Genomic DNA, 16,228 nt, shown 5'->3' with positions numbered 1-16,228 from the left:
GACGAGAAACGAGGCGCGTCATGTAGAATGATTTTTCGAAACTGCGTAAGCCTTGAATCAACACGAAACATACCTTTGTCTATACCACATTCATCTATCGTAATTTTTATGCAAAGAAATTCTACATACTTGGAGATCATTGAAGAAGATAGTTGAAAATTGACGAAGAAGACGTGTTGCGTTATCGACCTCAAATTTTCAAAATATTTTTTCTAGATAACATTCCTCGCGTTGAGTAACCGATTGTTTAGAAACTGCTAATAACGCCATAAAGAATAGAACAGAAAAATAATCCTCTTTCATAAAAGTCTTCGCACGTGATTACTCACGATACACGGTCTACCCTCGAACCTACGGCCGGAATAATAAAAGATAAAACACGTATTGTCTGGCGCTTTCTGGAGGATTATTCTCCAAGAAAGATAAAGCAATATGACACATTTCGAAATTAATATCGATCAAAAGATTTTGTTACTTTAGATAATGGAAGAAAGGTAAAAGAAGAAATAATTTACTGAAAGATTTTTAAGACGAATTATGAATGTTATTCGAACAGAGGAAAATCTGGATTATTCGAGCTAATTCTGATATTTACGTAAATTCATATTTTTACGAATATGATTGAGAAGACGGAACCTAGATAGAAAATTATTTTATTAAATATCAAACATTACAGATATTATTACACGTTGAATATTTTATATATTTCTCCATGTTACACATATTCTGTAAATTTTTGTATCTTCGAATTTATCGTAAATACATAAAAATTCACTGTTCGGTATAATTTATAAATATTAATGCTAAGCAGAAGTTAGAACTTTTGAATGAAAAACCAATACTTTTCCTCTTCGATCTTTGTTCTTGTTTGCCGATTATACTTACAAGGGATCATTTCCACATTTTTCATCGATCTACGTACCGATAATTCCACGTTTGTTATTATATACGTCCATAATTTATAATCTAATCAGTCTATGTTTATTCTCTCTACCGCGTACCCCAACTAAAAGTCACCTGTCGTCGAATCGGCGTAGACACAAACGGAATCGTTTCTATACAAGCGACATTTCTCTCGTGGAAACTTCACGTCGAACCTAACCCCGGATTCGTAAACGAGAACCGAACGCTATCGGCTATTATAGTTGCGGATATTCTTCCAAATCCATCCTTTTACGAACACATTCGTATTCGTTAAATACGCGTATCGATGACGCTCTACCGGCGATATTTCATCTGTTTCCTATGTATTATGCGTGTTCTTTGCATCTTTGAATGTTCGTAGAAACGCGTATGAATCGACAGTCTAGCGGCAAAGTGTTCTCAAAATTTCCTAAAAAATTCGGAGAAATTCAGTGTGAAACAGAGGCCCCGAGAGGTTTTATGCCCCCATTGGATTGTTCTCCAGTGACGTTATTGCTTTAAAGACGGGCTAAGGAGAAGGGGAGAAGAAGTTACGGCAGAAACTGTCGAAGAAGCACGACGCATTTAAATGGCCGGTCGCGTATTGCCGTGGATTCAGTTTTGTCGCCGGCCTCTCGAAATCGGATTCCGTTTCGCGTATATTTTTTCGCTCGTGCACCGCGCTCACGGTATTCGACCTTCGTCCGACTGTCCCCAACAAGTGTCACGGCACCGCGTCGAGAAGATTTTCAGCGAGGAAAACGGGAATCGAGCTGAAAGTGAGCGCGCGTTCCGCCAAACGACTCGCGTACATATGATTATCCGTTTGCACAGCCGTTGTTGCCTCTGGTTCTCGCGTTTTCCGCTTGTTTGCGAGTAGAATGTGTCGTGGATGTAAGAACAAGTAACTCTCTCGATCTTTAGATCGCCTAACTGGTCGGCCACGAGGCCAAGAAATCCACCTTCGATTCCCCCGAACCACGTTCCGAGACGTAGTGACAACCGAACAACCGATCTCGTCGCCTACAACCCGTAGCTCTTTAAGTGAGTTATATCGAGCTTCACGTTGTTTTTTGTATCTTTCAAATCGGTGGATGATTCGATTCGGTTTCAGTGGGAAACGACAAAACAGAATCGTATCGTCGCTATGAAGTAACCTCTTGTCGTAAATGACAGATTTTGCGAAATGTTGATCGTTTGTATCGGCATCTATTGTGACGCGTTTCATTTGTTTAGATACACTTGTCGGTGAGTGTTCTTTCTATTTTTTCTTTTTCTTTTTTTTTTCTTTGCATAGAACGAATAAATCACGTTGGCTTATTAAATATCGAAATATCACGCTTTCTTATGTACAGACATATAAATCTACTTGGGATAATAAAAAAAACTGGTTCTTATCTGTTGCGGTTACTATAGCGTACCGGGCACGTGTTTCAATGACAGGAAATTTCAATTGCTTTCCGCGCAGCTTCGATGTTAAATAATTCGGAGATGTAAGAACACTTTTCGTTACGAAAGACGATCTGGTGTTATGCTACAGGTCTTCTTTTCTTGAAAGTTGATGAATCGAAAGTATTTGTTAAATCGCTGACGAGATATCGTTGGTAAACTAGCGCACAAGCTAAAGTCACGACAAGAGAATGAAACAAACATTTTTGTATTCGATTTGTTTGTAGTAAAACGGAGCGTGACTTTGTTCGAACGTTTCGCCAAGAAATAACAAACAATTTCTATAATTAAAAATAAACAAGAGTAGAGGTAAGTTAAAGTAGGCAGATGTAGCAACATCGATATTAAATCAAATACAATTAAGGGACAACAGTAAACAAAGGAGAAAAAGATCAGACACAGTTAGATTAGATAGAACGAAATTCTTCAATTCCAGTGTTCTGTAATGTTGAAATGCCGAAGTATGTTGGTTACGTGTAAAAAGGTAAATATTGAACGTTACCGTATCGCGATCGGTTCAATTAATTATCTTTATTAGATCTTGCTCTCGTAGCAACGAGTTTAATTCGTGTCGGTCCTCTTCGTGCCATGTAAATAATGTCGAAACCTCACCAACATATACGTTTACCCGCTAAACGCGAGGAACTCTTGAAAATTTTCATCGAAATTACTTCGTGAAACATTTAACGATAAATTAGATTTACGTCGAACATTTGTACATTCGCCGGAATCTAATTAAAATCGCCAAAACTCGAGAAATATTATTATTTAAATAGACAAAATATTAGCTGATCTTACTTCTATACTTCTATATCTAATTTAATTCCACAAATCAAATTGGTTTCCAAGCAAAAAATAAAAGACAATTACATACTCAAAAGTTCAGTCTGATTATAAATCTATTGGGTTGGCAACTAAGTGATTGCGGATTTCGTCATTACCATCTAGTGACAAATTCGCGCGTAACTATAAATTGGTTGTTAAAATTAATTTCAATATTCCAAATATATACTTTCCTATCCGCTTCATATTTAAATTTCATTTAATCGGTCGCTCGCATCTATGTATTGGGTTGGCAACTAAGTGATTGCGGATTTTGTCATTAGGTGGTAATAAAAATGTTGCCAACCCAATAAATAGATGCGAGCGTACATATTTGGAATATTGAAATTAATTTTAACAACCAATCTATAGTTACGTACGAATCTTATATTTTTAACGTCTTTGCCTTTCTTTCTTTTTTAGCTTTTTTTTTCTTTTTTTTTTAGCGTGAGCTTTATCGAACTATACAGTTGTAAATAAATCTTGAAAATTTTCAATATAAACGTTGCTATTAAAAATTGTACATAAATCAAATTCAAAATTCAACGGCACGGCCATTGATTGAGATTCGTTGTCGAAAGTCACGAGTGTATCTGACCTCACGATCTATCGCGTCTCCGCAATAGTCTCGCTATCGCGATGCAGTTTCTTATTGCTCTTAAATCGTAAATTATCAGCTTGTATTAACAATAACCGTCACGTGAACGCAATTAATACCATTTAATACTATATCGATGGATACCGATCGAACCGTTGATCTTATCCTACCGTTACAGCTAACGCATAATTGAATCTAAATACAATGTTTTCCTTTCGTTTCTTAACATTCGAATTATCGGTTCTTCTTTATTTCAACAGATATACAGGGTGGTTGGTAACTGGCGGTACAAGCGAAAAGGGGGTGATTCTACGCGAAAAAAGAAGTAGAAAATATAGAATAAAATTTTTTTTAATTTTTTTTTTTTAATTTTTCCATCGAGACAACGATCTACAGTGAGATCCGTTATAACGTACCGCACGCGTACCGAGCGGAAATTCAAAGTCGATTTTCTCGAAAACAAAGCCTCGAACGAAAAATGTTTATTCTATATTTTCGACTTCTTTTTTCGCGTAGAATCACCCCCTTTTCGCTTGTACCACCAGTTACCAACCACCCTGTATATCACATTCTTTTCTCGATAAATATTTACATATTAATCGGTAACTATCAGTCTTCTACCAAGAACGACAAGTTAATAGAATGTTAATAAAGTTAATGAAATCTTGTTCGCTAAAATAAATCATAGCAGAAATAAAAAATATTACAAAGATTCGAAAAAAAAAAAGAAAAGAAAAGACAAGATAGCAATCTTAATATCATTTTTATCGTTGTCATTATTTCATACGATCGTCTCGCGTTTATCATACAATTTATCATTGTTATCCGTCTATGAAAAACTGAAAGATGCTAAAATACAGAGGACGCGTGACACGCAAGAGTACATAAAATATTCCAGGTATGACGATCGTCGTAATACCTGGCGAAACGACTTTTCGTTTAAATTCTATCTGCCAGTTCTCTTCATAAACATACGAATTTCCATAAATTTGCAGGAACATCAAAATTTAACGTCGTTGAAATTTTCACCGGCTAATGAATTAACGAAGCGAGCGGCATGTACGTACGTACGTACGAAGGTATTAGAAACGAAAGAAAAAAAAAAAAAGGGAAAAGAATGAAAGAGAGAAAAAGAAAAAGAGGGTTCCTTTGCGAGTCGAGGAGCGGAAATCGCATAAACACAGGAAGCAAACATTTCTCAAATTTCTTAGCCGCGGTATTTAGAGCTGGTTTTAATCGGTTGCAACCAAGCGTTTAAGTAAGATGTCGAGGTGCACGTGCCGCTGAGTAGCGCACATTAACTCCTATTGTACTGGCTGTTGGATGTCTGTATCAAAGGACGCGTTGAAATAGCGGCTCATCTGCAGAAGAAAGAAGAGCCGCCGGTTACACGTTCTTATTATTGTTGTACGCACGTCGATCATCGATAATGATATTTTCCTTGACAGGGTCGTTTACAATTAAGACGTTCGGTTTCTTTTCACGATGGCAAACGGTGGGTTCGCATAGCGACGCTTTGTTCCATCGCGAGGATAATTTACATGCGGAAATTAGTCCGTGAGTTCTGCCATGGCAAAGCGCGGCAAACAGCGGGAAATGGAGATGCGAAGGAAATTTTTCTAGACTAGTTATTGCAGGTAGATTTCACGACATTATAGATGTTTGTTTTAGCTTTAGATCTAGATCATTGTTGTAGACTTTACGGTTTTTCCTTAGAGAACCAAGCGGATCTACGTGGATCGGGACTAAGATGATTTTATTACCGTGTGTTTGTTACACGGTTTCGTGTGTTCGCCTGCGAGCAAATAAAAGAGGAAAACACGTAGGATCTAGAGTAGAAAATAATACGATGGAGTAACGATATCGTAAAAGGAAACTCGACACTTAACGTTTCGATCGTTCGATTATATTATTTAAAAATATTTATATGAAGCGCAAGTCGATGAATAAGAATTTTCTCTATGCGAATTTCATCGCTGTTTTCATCTTACGCGCTCTCGTACTCGATGAACCTGCCTCCTTTGACTTACCGATTTATTTAACGAATTTCTATAGGTATTTACATTTCGCATGCACACCTTGACAAAGTTATACCTATGTAAGACAAGGACGAGAGAATTCGAATTGTATAATTTGTAACGAAGTTACCTTATTCGCGTTTTCCGATAATAATGAGTAACACGTTCGGTCTCGTTGATCGTAACGAGTTAATTGCCGAGAAAGCAAATTTATCTGCGTACCTCAAGATCGAATGCCACTTTGATAGATTCGTATCGCATAGTTTTTTCATAAATCAACGTCGAAGTGTGTGCGCACGGATATTTTGCACTTTCAAGGCAACGGTAACAGTTCGCAGCTGAGGCTGGCCGGTTAACATACGTCGTATAATTTGCGGGCGGAGATTGAAACGAGACGGTGAGCCTCGATCCGGTGGTATTCGTGATTTGCATGAAAAACAATGTTCGAGTTGAATTAATTTGCAGGCACGCGGTTCATACCATATATCAAGCCGCGTTGGGAGCCAGCGAATCGGGGGGAGAAACCGCGTGACAGAGTTGATTCAGAAGCACATGATAGCAGAGAATGACCGGTTGCATGAGCGAATCATGTGATACGCGTTCTCTCGTAGTAATGCCTTTTTTTCCTATCACCTCGTATCCTTCTTCATTGCCCGCCAGGCCGCACTTTACCTGGCTGATTGGAAATAAAAGCGCGATATCTCGGCCAACCAAAGATTCCAAGATGCAACCGGGGCGAATTAACGGGCCAGCGTTGCAAATTGCAAAACTCGTTGGCAATTTTACGACTTTTATCGCCGGCTAAACTTACGTCGATTTTTCTTCTTCCGCTACTCCGGCACATTTTAATCGACTGTTTTTAAAAAGAGCCATTCGTGGAATCGACTCGTTTGACTCTTGGTTGGTTGAATCCTTGGCCACAGAATGGAAATTAGATGCATACCAGATACTTTGATATTTCAATTTGATTTAAACGCAGATACGCAGGATAGAGGATATTCCGATATTTCGATCGGATCTTCTCGGAGCTAAGGTGTAACATTTGTTTAAAAAACGAGTTAAACTCAACAGGGTGTACGAAGGCTTTCGCGAATGATGATTGTACGTATTTTATAAGAGATTATTTAAATCATAATGATTAGGACAATTTATAGGCTGAGCGAAGACTTTTACAGATGATTTGTCTATATTTTGTAAGAAATCATTTAAATTCCGAAAAATCCATCACGTTGTGAATCTATTACGTTTTTATGAGAACTTTCCAATTGGTTATTTCGATCATTCTGGTAGTTTTAGCGTCGATATTCCGTCTGATTTTTACCAGCACGTTTAAGGTAATAGACCATGGATTTGTTTACGAGTTACGTACTTTGAATAGTTTTTTCTATTTATCTACGCTATATACATCCTGTGCGTTCCTGCATCTTTAATTTGCATAAGTGCATAAAAATCTGCAATTCAGTCATCGTCATGTGATGCTCATTGAACAACATATTCTGGAAAGGGAAGCCAGGTGGCACGTTCCGTGGTTGTGGTAAACGCTCGATATTAGATACCAGTAATATTAGATGCAAGGATAAGAGATCAATGGGCATTTACGCAGTTTAACCGTTAGATTTGATAATACGGAGCGGAAAGAGGTAATTTTCCTCGGAAGATCTTTGCCTGATCGAATTTACCACATTGCGTGGTAATCGCGCGGTAATCGAGACAAATATTTAAATATCCTTTGTCAAAGAAGTTATGAATGAAATGGTATTATTGGCGTAAGTATCTTCTGAATTATTTTAAATTCGATGATCAATATTTATTGGTAATTTACGCCAGTTAATAGTGCGAAGATTTATATTGACTCTGTCATTTCTAAAATAAATAAAAAAACAAATAAAACATGTCTTATGAGTATTTATAGGTTGTACATATACATATCAGCAAGTTCGAGGTGTATATCGATTAACATTTTTGTATTTAATTAACAGCCTACGGATACGCTTATGCAAATTCATATTTTCATGGTTACATTCAACTAAAAACATGGAATAAAGATTTCATCTACATATTCAAATTCTTTTTCACATATGTCTTTATACGTTATATATATAGAATGTATGTATGTATTCTCGTATCTTTATATTACATATTTACAAATGTATGAGTATCCACAGTCCAAATAGTTCGAAATAGTTCGAAGCGATAGAGTACTTTTCGTATTTTTACACTGCAACATTTGACAAATATCGTGTTATGTAAGCGAGAAAATACAACGAGATTCGCATCTACAATTTTGTATTCTCACTTTTATACGATATTTAAGAGATTATTATTCATTCTCGATTTCAAATAGAAATTGCTTGCAAAAAAAAAGATGTAGAATGTCACGAAATATTACTGGCTAAAACATTCGATAAAACACGAGATATAAGATTACAATGGCGATCGCAGTTGTATTATATTCGTTTATTTATATTTATTCTGATACTCGTGGAATACCATAATATTATGCACATTATATAATTGTTAAGCAAATGTTTATCGTAGCCAAATATTCGTCACGATCAAACAAGAAGCTGAAAGTAAACAAACACTATGGCATGCTGTCATAAATCATTATCCACCTGACGAACGTAATTTATCGTTAACTAAACAACGCATTCATACGGCTCGACTTTCGTAATGTTTCTAATTAAAGAAATACGCCCGGAGAAGGTTTTCAGACGCAAGTCGCGTGTTTCTTTTCGTCGCATCGTTGGTCATCTTAAATCGATCTGACGTTTTCTTGTTCGTTGTGGTACAATGTGTAATTTGTTTTCGCCGTCAATAATATCTGTTAATACGCTGCTTCATCTTACTTGTTTACATTCTATCGTTCTTTCGAGTTATGTGGTCCGATTCGTTACGTTGAACTAAATAAAGGCCAATAAAAACTCGTGACAAGTGAGAATCGCGCAGAAAAGCACGTATACTAACTTTAGTTCGAATCACTTAGTCTCAGTCTAATTGAACGAATATCACCAATGACTGTTAAATATACTGTCCCAATTTAACATCATGCTAGCGTACATGATATAGCACTAAATATACTTAGTCCAGCCGGGCAAAAGTTAACCAAAGACATGAAACCTTTATGGCCCTATAACGAGACGAGCATGACATTCCATTCTATTCTATAATTAAGATTTTTATGTATTTATAGGAAATTTATATATACGTAAGTGTAAAAATGTACACAATGAGCGTAACGTAAGAAACATCTCGAGTATTAGGTTATCCGAAAAGTTTCTTTCGTTTTATGAGGAAATAATAGACGCACAACGTTTTTTGTTTTGTATTATTTTGTCGAATTATGTACGATCCATTTTGTTCTGTTGAAATAAACACCGCGACATTTCACAGACTTGGTTTCACGTTTGTACGAAGGTGCACTGTTGTTAAAAACACGTTTGCGAAAGAAAGACACCTTCCGGACAACCTAATACTTGTTACAGCGCTTACAGTATTCAGCGGGTGAAACAAATTTCGAAAATTATTTCTATTTAGGTTTCTTTAGTTTACGTTTCTTTAGTTGTGTTTATGCATCAATAACATCCACGGTGTAGATTAGATATACGTATGTACCTAATTTAGTTCTATAGAAACATGTCAATATTATGATCAGCTTATTGAGGACGAATGAGTCTTAAATGTCGGGTAATTATTTTTTTAAAACATGCACGCTATAATTATCCGAAACAGTTACATTTTCAAGTGTAACGTGTTACGTTGTAATTTATTATGTAAAGCGTTCAATTTTAGAAAGCTTTCTTTTTTCTTTATTTTACTTGCATATCACTACGCTTCTTTTGATTTCACTAGCAAATCATTATCGTAGCGAAATGGTAAAATTCCAAGCTATCAAGTTTTATCGATTTTCACGTAAACTTCGTGTAGAAACTGATTGAGGAGAGGATGATGTTCGTGGAAGAAAGAAGAAAAATGTTTGATATAATTATACTAATCCACGTGAAATATTGGATTTTCAGGATGAACAATCCAAACGATACGGCAGATGCGAATGAAGACAGTAGAACCGGAGTGTACGTGAATCATGGTTTGACCGGCTCTAGGAATAGTTTGAATCTCGATCATTCGAACAGTTCTGAAATTCTACATAATTCGTACGAAAGTCACCAAGAAACACAAGGTTCTTCGGATTTTATCTGTAAGCACATGTAACACTAAAATGACTAATTAATTTACATCTGACGTTATTAATGTGATCACTTGTATATAAAACCACCGAGTAAGTGAAATCCTTCATTTCCTTTTATCATTTCCAATGAATCGTTGATAATGCAATTCGCAAAGTATACGAATAATTTGTTATAGCAGATACATTATATCAATTCGCATAGTTAGACGCGTTTCTTAAAAACGATGAAAAATGGGTGATTCGTAGAAATTACTTTACGAAAATAGAATCGAAAAGATGACAGAGAATCGTGCACAGTAGTTACGTATTATATTGATTATATCGTAAATTAAGATAACCTTAACTTCATATTTTTTTGTTGCTTTGTTATATCTAGACTACGGATATTTATGTATTTCTGGGGAATTTAAAGGCTTAGGAATGCACGAAATACACCTAATACGCAGAAATATACAAAATATTCAATGTAAAATATTCACTGTATATAAAATAAGATCAGACACGAATTTTTCCACTTACGATTAGATATACGCGATCTAATTACATGTAACTAAAAATACATACGAGTTAGCGGATTGATAGTAATTTAACAACAGATGTATAACAACAACTTATAAAATAAAGTACAAGGGTGAAACTAGACTGAATCAAACTATCGCCTAATAAGTATACGAAAACAAATTGTACGATCGCATTTTCATATACGTATGTACAGCACGCTCAAATTATTACTTTAACAATACGATGTTAAACGATCTCTATAACCTAAAATTAGAACGATTGATCGTTCGTTCTGTCTTTAAATGATCATAGATCAACAATTGATTTACTTGTTTACAATCGGCGCCTGAATTATTCTTATTATTTCTTAGTTGAACAACCAAATAGTCAATGATATTATTCCATCTTTGTTTCGTATAGTGGTAGAAGAGTCTGACGACTATAGATTGGAGCAGAAGGATAGTTTTGTACATTCCACGTTATATCAGTTGAAGCGACGTTGTAAATCGGCTTGTACGAAGAAAACCATTTATAAAAGGGTTCCAATTTTAAATTGGTTACCAAGGTATAGTTGTCACGACGGACTTGGTGATCTTGTTGCCGGCGTTACCGTGGGTCTTACTGTCATTCCACAATCGTTAGCATATGCTAACGTAGCAGGTTTACCAGCTCAAGTTAGTACTCCTCGATAATTACAAAGTTCAGTGAAAAAGTGGTACAAACGCATAATTTTCCAAAGCATCGGATAAGTACAGAGAATAATATAAAATCGTATTTACGAGATAATTTTTCTTTATTTATTATATTAATTAATTCATTACGAATTTCCAAACTTTCATGAGTATGTACCTGTGTACCTATAGTAATATATTTTAAAAGCATACAAATCCTGTGGTAGGGTTTACAGTTGCCTATCTTTTCAATTTTTTATTATCAATTATCAATTTTCTCAAATTAGAAAATTTTGTCGTTTGCACCACTTCTACTTGCTCTCCGTTGATTTCTATCTTAGTTCGTGAGATGTCCTGTTCGCGTGTGCAAATTATCAAACGAGATAAAAATAAGACGGTTAATGAAAGAAATTGTGTTTTACAGTATGGACTGTATGGTAGCTTTCTAGGCTGTTTTATTTATGTTATATTCGGATCTTGTAAAGACACACCAATGGGACCTAGTGCCATCATATCTCTGCTCACGTACCAAACAGTTTCACATCTCGATGCACCATTGCAACATGCGATACTCCTCTGCTTTTTGGCCGGGCTGATAGAACTGATAATGGGTATATTTGGCCTTGGTAAATATCTACAACATATACTGTCCGCTTACCATTTACGATAATGATATTCGAAATAAAAGAAAGTTCTGAATATATAACTATTCCCTTTCGTAAATATACGTATAAGTTGGTTCAATAATATGTGTTCCAGGATTTCTAATTGACTTTGTGTCTGGGCCTGTTAGCTCTGGTTTCACATCAGCGGTAGCTTTGATAATCATTACTTCGCAAATAAAAGATGTACTCGGCATTCCTGCGAGAGGTTCGCAGTTCATTGAAATGTGGAGAAACCTTGCTGAACATATACACGAAACTTCAGCTTGGGACGCTGTTCTTGGAGTGACTTGCATTGTGCTCCTTTTATTTCTCAGAGTACGTATACATTATTATACATATGCGATCGTATCAAAGAATTATTAACGCTTTGATAATGTAGGAACGAATAATTTAAAAAATAATATATTTCTTTATTCTCAAAATTTCCTGCATTCCTAGTGTCAGATATACCAAAAATACATGCACACACATATTTCCAAATTTTTTATATTTTTAGGAAAGAACTAATAATTGCGCTACTTATATATGATGACATTTTAAATGCTGTATTATTTATTATATGCATTAAATACTGTACATAGCATGTAAAATATCTAACTCTCTTAACAGATATTTTTCCGATTTCTTTTTTATAGCTTTTTGCATCGTACAATGTCGGTCCCAAAGAAGAAGAATTGCAAAGTACAAAATATCGCGTGTTAAATAAACTCATATGGTTATTCGGTACATCACGAAATGCTCTTCTAGTAATATTGTCCGGTCTTTTGGGATACAGCTTTAGAGAAGACTCGCCCTTCAAATTGGTTGGTAAGAACAATAAATTGAGATCGATTATTGATTATGTAAATATATTACTGACTGTATTATTATTAAATATACTAATTTTTTTAACAGGATATATACCAGATGGTATGCCAAACGTACGATTACCACCATTTAGTTACACGAAAGATGACAATACAACGGTGACATTTATCGATATGGCTTCAAATTTGGGAAGCGGTATCCTCGTTTTACCTCTTATCTCGTTAATGGAAGATATTGCCATTTGTAAGGCCTTCTGTAAGTTGATACATCATTTTTATACATTATAAATGTATTCTTTACGTGAATAATAGTACCGTTTTATTATATGCGACAAAAAGGAAAGGTTTTCATATTTATTTCAGCAACTGGAAAATCAGTTGATGCAACACAAGAATTAATAGCGATTGGAATATCAAACATTGGTAATTCTTTTGTTCAGGCGTTTCCTGGTACAGGATCTCTTAGTAGAAGCGCGGTAAACAATGCTTCTGGAGTAAGAACACCAATGGGAGGCATTTACACAGGTAGAATAGCAATTGCTAGAATTATTAATTATTTATTATTAATTGTTAATTTAGAATTATTATAATATAATTATTAATTATTTGTTACTAGAATTTTTTATATAATTACCAATTTTTTTCATATATATAGGTCTCACACAATTATCATTTGTTTCAGGTACCTTAGTAATATTAGCCCTTTTTTTTCTCACTCCTTACTTCAGCTACATTCCAAGAAGTACATTAGCAGCAATTATCATAGCTGCAGTAATATTCATGGTTGAAGTTAAAGTTGTAAAGCCAATGTGGAGAACTAAAAGTAATAACAATTTAAAATATAAATTGAAAAATAGTGTTTACTTTCAAAAAATTAACGTTTTTTAATATTTTATTTTTTACAGAATCAGATTTAATTCCCGGACTGGGTACATTTATCGCATGTCTGTTGTTAAAATTAGAGATAGGTATTCTATGCGGTATTGGATTAAATATTTTATTTATTTTGTACCACGCGGCACGACCAAAAATATCCGTGGAAAAACTTACTGTACGTATCTTTCACTCTTTAACTTATTTAATTGTAATATTTTATATATGTAGCTTTAAACCATTGATTGTATATATTTTTGTTATTTTTATTATTATTTTATGTATTATTTCTTTAGTATTATTTATTTATTCATAGGTTGATGAATATATTTTGACTGTATCTTATGTTACAGACTCGACATGGCATTCGATATCTCATGCTAACTCCAGATCGGTGTTTAATTTTTCCATCTGTTGATTACGTTCGAAATTTAGTAACAAAATATAGTCAAAGAACTGGAAACATTGCAACCCCAGTTGTAATCGATTGTTCTCATATTTATGGAGCAGATTTTACTGCAGCTATGGTAATTGAAACTTTAATAAAGGATTTCGCATCGAGGGGCCAACCACTCTTCTTCTACAATCTAAAACCTTCAGTTTATGCCGTGTTTGAAGCTGTCGCATCAACTGATTTTGTTGTATATTATACTCAGGAGGCGTTAGATGATCTGCTTAAAGACAGAGGATACATCAAGCAAATTAAATAATGCACATTATTTACGTATATAGAATAACATAATGCAATCTGGATTACCATGTTATTTTACATTGATCGTATAAATGGTAGTCTCATCTATGAAAAGTTATTAAACATTTTTCACGATTGTATCATCATAATTAAAATCTACAATTATAGATTTTACGCAAAAATAAAGTATAAGACAAATATTTTTCATTAACGTTCAACGAAACATGTCAAACGCATATCATCGCATTTTATATTTAAAAATGCATTGTGATTAATGTAATTATTTATATTATATGTATTATAGCACAAACATGTTTTTAATAAATCATTTTTATGATGTACTATATGAAAAGGAAATTATATTTTAATTGCTCGCTAATCACTGTCGTTATTTATAAAAAATAAATGACATAAATGCACTTTATACGGACACTTTTGTGCATTATACGTTACTATAACAAAATTGAAACTTTAAACAAATTTTTATATTTAATGGGAAATAATTTATGTCATAGTGAGATCCTTTCGGGAACGCATCCTTTAAGTCTGAACTTGGTAATACATAAGAACACAAGTAGATTACAGTATAAGGAAAATAAATTATAAGTATAATAACAGAAAAAGCATTAATTAGATCCATTAATGCATACATTATGTGTCATATTAAAACTATTTTATAAAAGTGTATAGATATACTTATATTGTACCATTTTAAGTTATACAAAGAAACATCAATTCTTTTGAAATTTCCTTCAATCTCTGTGCCTCGAAGTATTGTGTCTTAATTACATTTATCTGTAATAGCACTATGGATGGGTAGATATTAGGAGAGAAATGTAAAGAAGAACAAACATACTTTAAATATTTTATTATTAAATCAAGTAAGAATGTGTTTTTACTCATTTTCTTGAGAACGTAATCTTGCACTGCCATTAGTTACCCTTATTGAAAGTTGTTGAGCACGTTCAACAATGGATTTACGTTTTTTACTACTTACTCCATGAGCGATCTCAGCACAGAATTTTCTGTTTTGCATCATTAAAACTTCTAATTCCTATAAACCATCCAAAAAATAAATATTATTACAATTATTATATAGAATCAGTTCAGTATAAAAATTTATTAAATAAGTCAAAATATAAATACAAGTTACATATTTTTTGATGTATAAGAATGTACAATTTTTTGTCTATAATAATTGTTGACTTATGAGTGAAAAATAATTCTTTTTACCTTAACATTGTGTACCAGAACTTTCCTGAAACCAGTTGGTAGCATGTGACGAGTTTTCTTGTTGCTACCATAACCAATGTTGGGCATCAAATATTGTCCCTTAAAGCGCCTACGAACTCTGTTGTCAATACCTTTGGGTTTACGCCAGTTTCTCTGAAGAATTATTTTGTTAAGATTTTTAAATCAGTTATTGACATTGATAAATAATAAACAATATAAAAACTAACCTTCAATTTACTATAACGATCACTCTGATGACGAATGAACTTCTTCGTCCTCTTCTTCACAATTTTAGGCCTGTATACCGGTCGAATAGCCATTTTTTACACTAAGAACATAAATACAATGTAAATTAATTCATATACAGTTATAGAAATAAATTAATAACAACACATTTTGTCACATATTTTTTAATCGTATAATTGTGACGGTAAATTATTTTTTAAAAATATGATGTATTTAATCAATCTTTATTCATTCATATTAAACTAATATGTGTATATTTTATGTTACACGAATGATTTTCAATAAATTTTCGGATTTCTGTAGAATTACGTACCGTCTCTTACTACACGCCAAACAAAAAAGGTTACGTTGAACTTGGATCACGGTCGTTTAATAAAGTATTGTGTCTAGTGATACCTTATTTAGTGACACACAAAAAGAAACTATAAAGTTAGTCAGATATTCTCTTCAATTTACATCGTAGAGATAACTATCTAACAAAATAATTACAACTTTTGTTTTAATTTTCGTACAATTCAATTGTTTTTAATTTTATTTAATTTTCAATTTACAGAGCGCGAGTG

General features: G+C 33.9%; 2 protein-coding genes and 1 long non-coding RNA gene across 5 annotated transcripts; 1 reads left to right on the top strand and 2 right to left on the bottom strand.

The window, feature by feature from the left end:
• Positions 1-1,448: 1,448 nt before the first annotated feature.
• Positions 1,449-14,511, top strand: LOC117208759 (sodium-independent sulfate anion transporter). 3 transcript variants are annotated; one of them, XM_033450080.1, is made up of 11 exons: positions 1,449-1,947; positions 9,810-9,988; positions 10,901-11,154; positions 11,576-11,777; positions 11,911-12,131; positions 12,452-12,623; positions 12,711-12,878; positions 12,986-13,147; positions 13,305-13,445; positions 13,528-13,673; positions 13,849-14,510. In XM_033450080.1, exons 2-11 carry the CDS (start codon positions 9,811-9,813, stop codon positions 14,203-14,205), a joined length of 2,001 nt encoding a protein of 666 aa, XP_033305971.1. In that variant the 5' UTR covers positions 1,449-1,947; position 9,810; the 3' UTR covers positions 14,206-14,510. The 3 variants fall into 3 exon arrangements, with proteins under 3 accessions (XP_033305971.1, XP_033305969.1, XP_033305970.1); XM_033450078.1 differs by lacking the exon at positions 1,449-1,947 and adding an exon at positions 7,519-7,556 and having other exon boundaries at positions 13,849-14,511; XM_033450079.1 differs by lacking the exon at positions 1,449-1,947 and adding an exon at positions 7,528-7,556 and having other exon boundaries at positions 9,810-9,970; positions 13,849-14,511.
• LOC117208761 lies at positions 7,740-8,891 on the bottom strand. The gene is made up of 2 exons (XR_004487768.1): positions 8,758-8,891; positions 7,740-8,693 (listed from the first exon to the last, which is right to left on the bottom strand). It is a non-coding gene; the product is annotated as an uncharacterized LOC117208761 (long non-coding RNA).
• Positions 14,512-15,039: 528 nt separating the features above from the next.
• On the bottom strand, positions 15,040-16,083 carry LOC117208760 (60S ribosomal protein L32). Its single transcript, XM_033450082.1, has 4 exons — positions 15,979-16,083; positions 15,647-15,747; positions 15,420-15,572; positions 15,040-15,240 (listed from the first exon to the last, which is right to left on the bottom strand). Exons 2-4 carry the CDS (start codon positions 15,737-15,739, stop codon positions 15,082-15,084), a joined length of 405 nt encoding a protein of 134 aa, XP_033305973.1. The 5' UTR covers positions 15,740-15,747; positions 15,979-16,083; the 3' UTR covers positions 15,040-15,081.
• Positions 16,084-16,228: the final 145 nt, after the last annotated feature.

This window comes from Bombus bifarius, unplaced genomic scaffold (genome assembly GCF_011952205.1).
Source record: "Bombus bifarius isolate JDL3187 unplaced genomic scaffold, Bbif_JDL3187 scf7180000008162, whole genome shotgun sequence".
NCBI classification, from domain to species: Eukaryota; Metazoa; Arthropoda; class Insecta; order Hymenoptera; family Apidae; genus Bombus; species Bombus bifarius.
Note: the sequence above shows the minus strand (reverse complement) of the source record. Positions and strands in the feature narration are given on the sequence as shown.

What these genes read in the sequence shown, in the direction of transcription:
- LOC117208759 (XM_033450078.1), top strand. Translation starts at nt 7,534, where the DNA reads ATGAATGAAATGGTATTATTGGC. An exon ending in TGCTCCTTTTATTTCTCAGA is followed by an intron (nt 12,132 to 12,451) that starts GTACGTATACAT and finishes TCTTTTTTATAG; the next exon opens with CTTTTTGCATCGTACAATGT. An exon ending in GCCAATGTGGAGAACTAAAA is followed by an intron (nt 13,446 to 13,527) that starts GTAATAACAATT and finishes TATTTTTTACAG; the next exon opens with AATCAGATTTAATTCCCGGA.
- LOC117208760 (XM_033450082.1), bottom strand. Translation starts at nt 15,739, where the DNA reads ATGGCTATTCGACCGGTATACAGGCCTAAAATTGTGAAGAAGAGGACG. An exon ending in ATCGTTATAGTAAATTGAAG is followed by an intron (nt 15,573 to 15,646) that starts GTTAGTTTTTAT and finishes ATAATTCTTCAG; the next exon opens with AGAAACTGGCGTAAACCCAA. An exon ending in TTCTGGTACACAATGTTAAG is followed by an intron (nt 15,241 to 15,419) that starts GTAAAAAGAATT and finishes GATGGTTTATAG; the next exon opens with GAATTAGAAGTTTTAATGAT.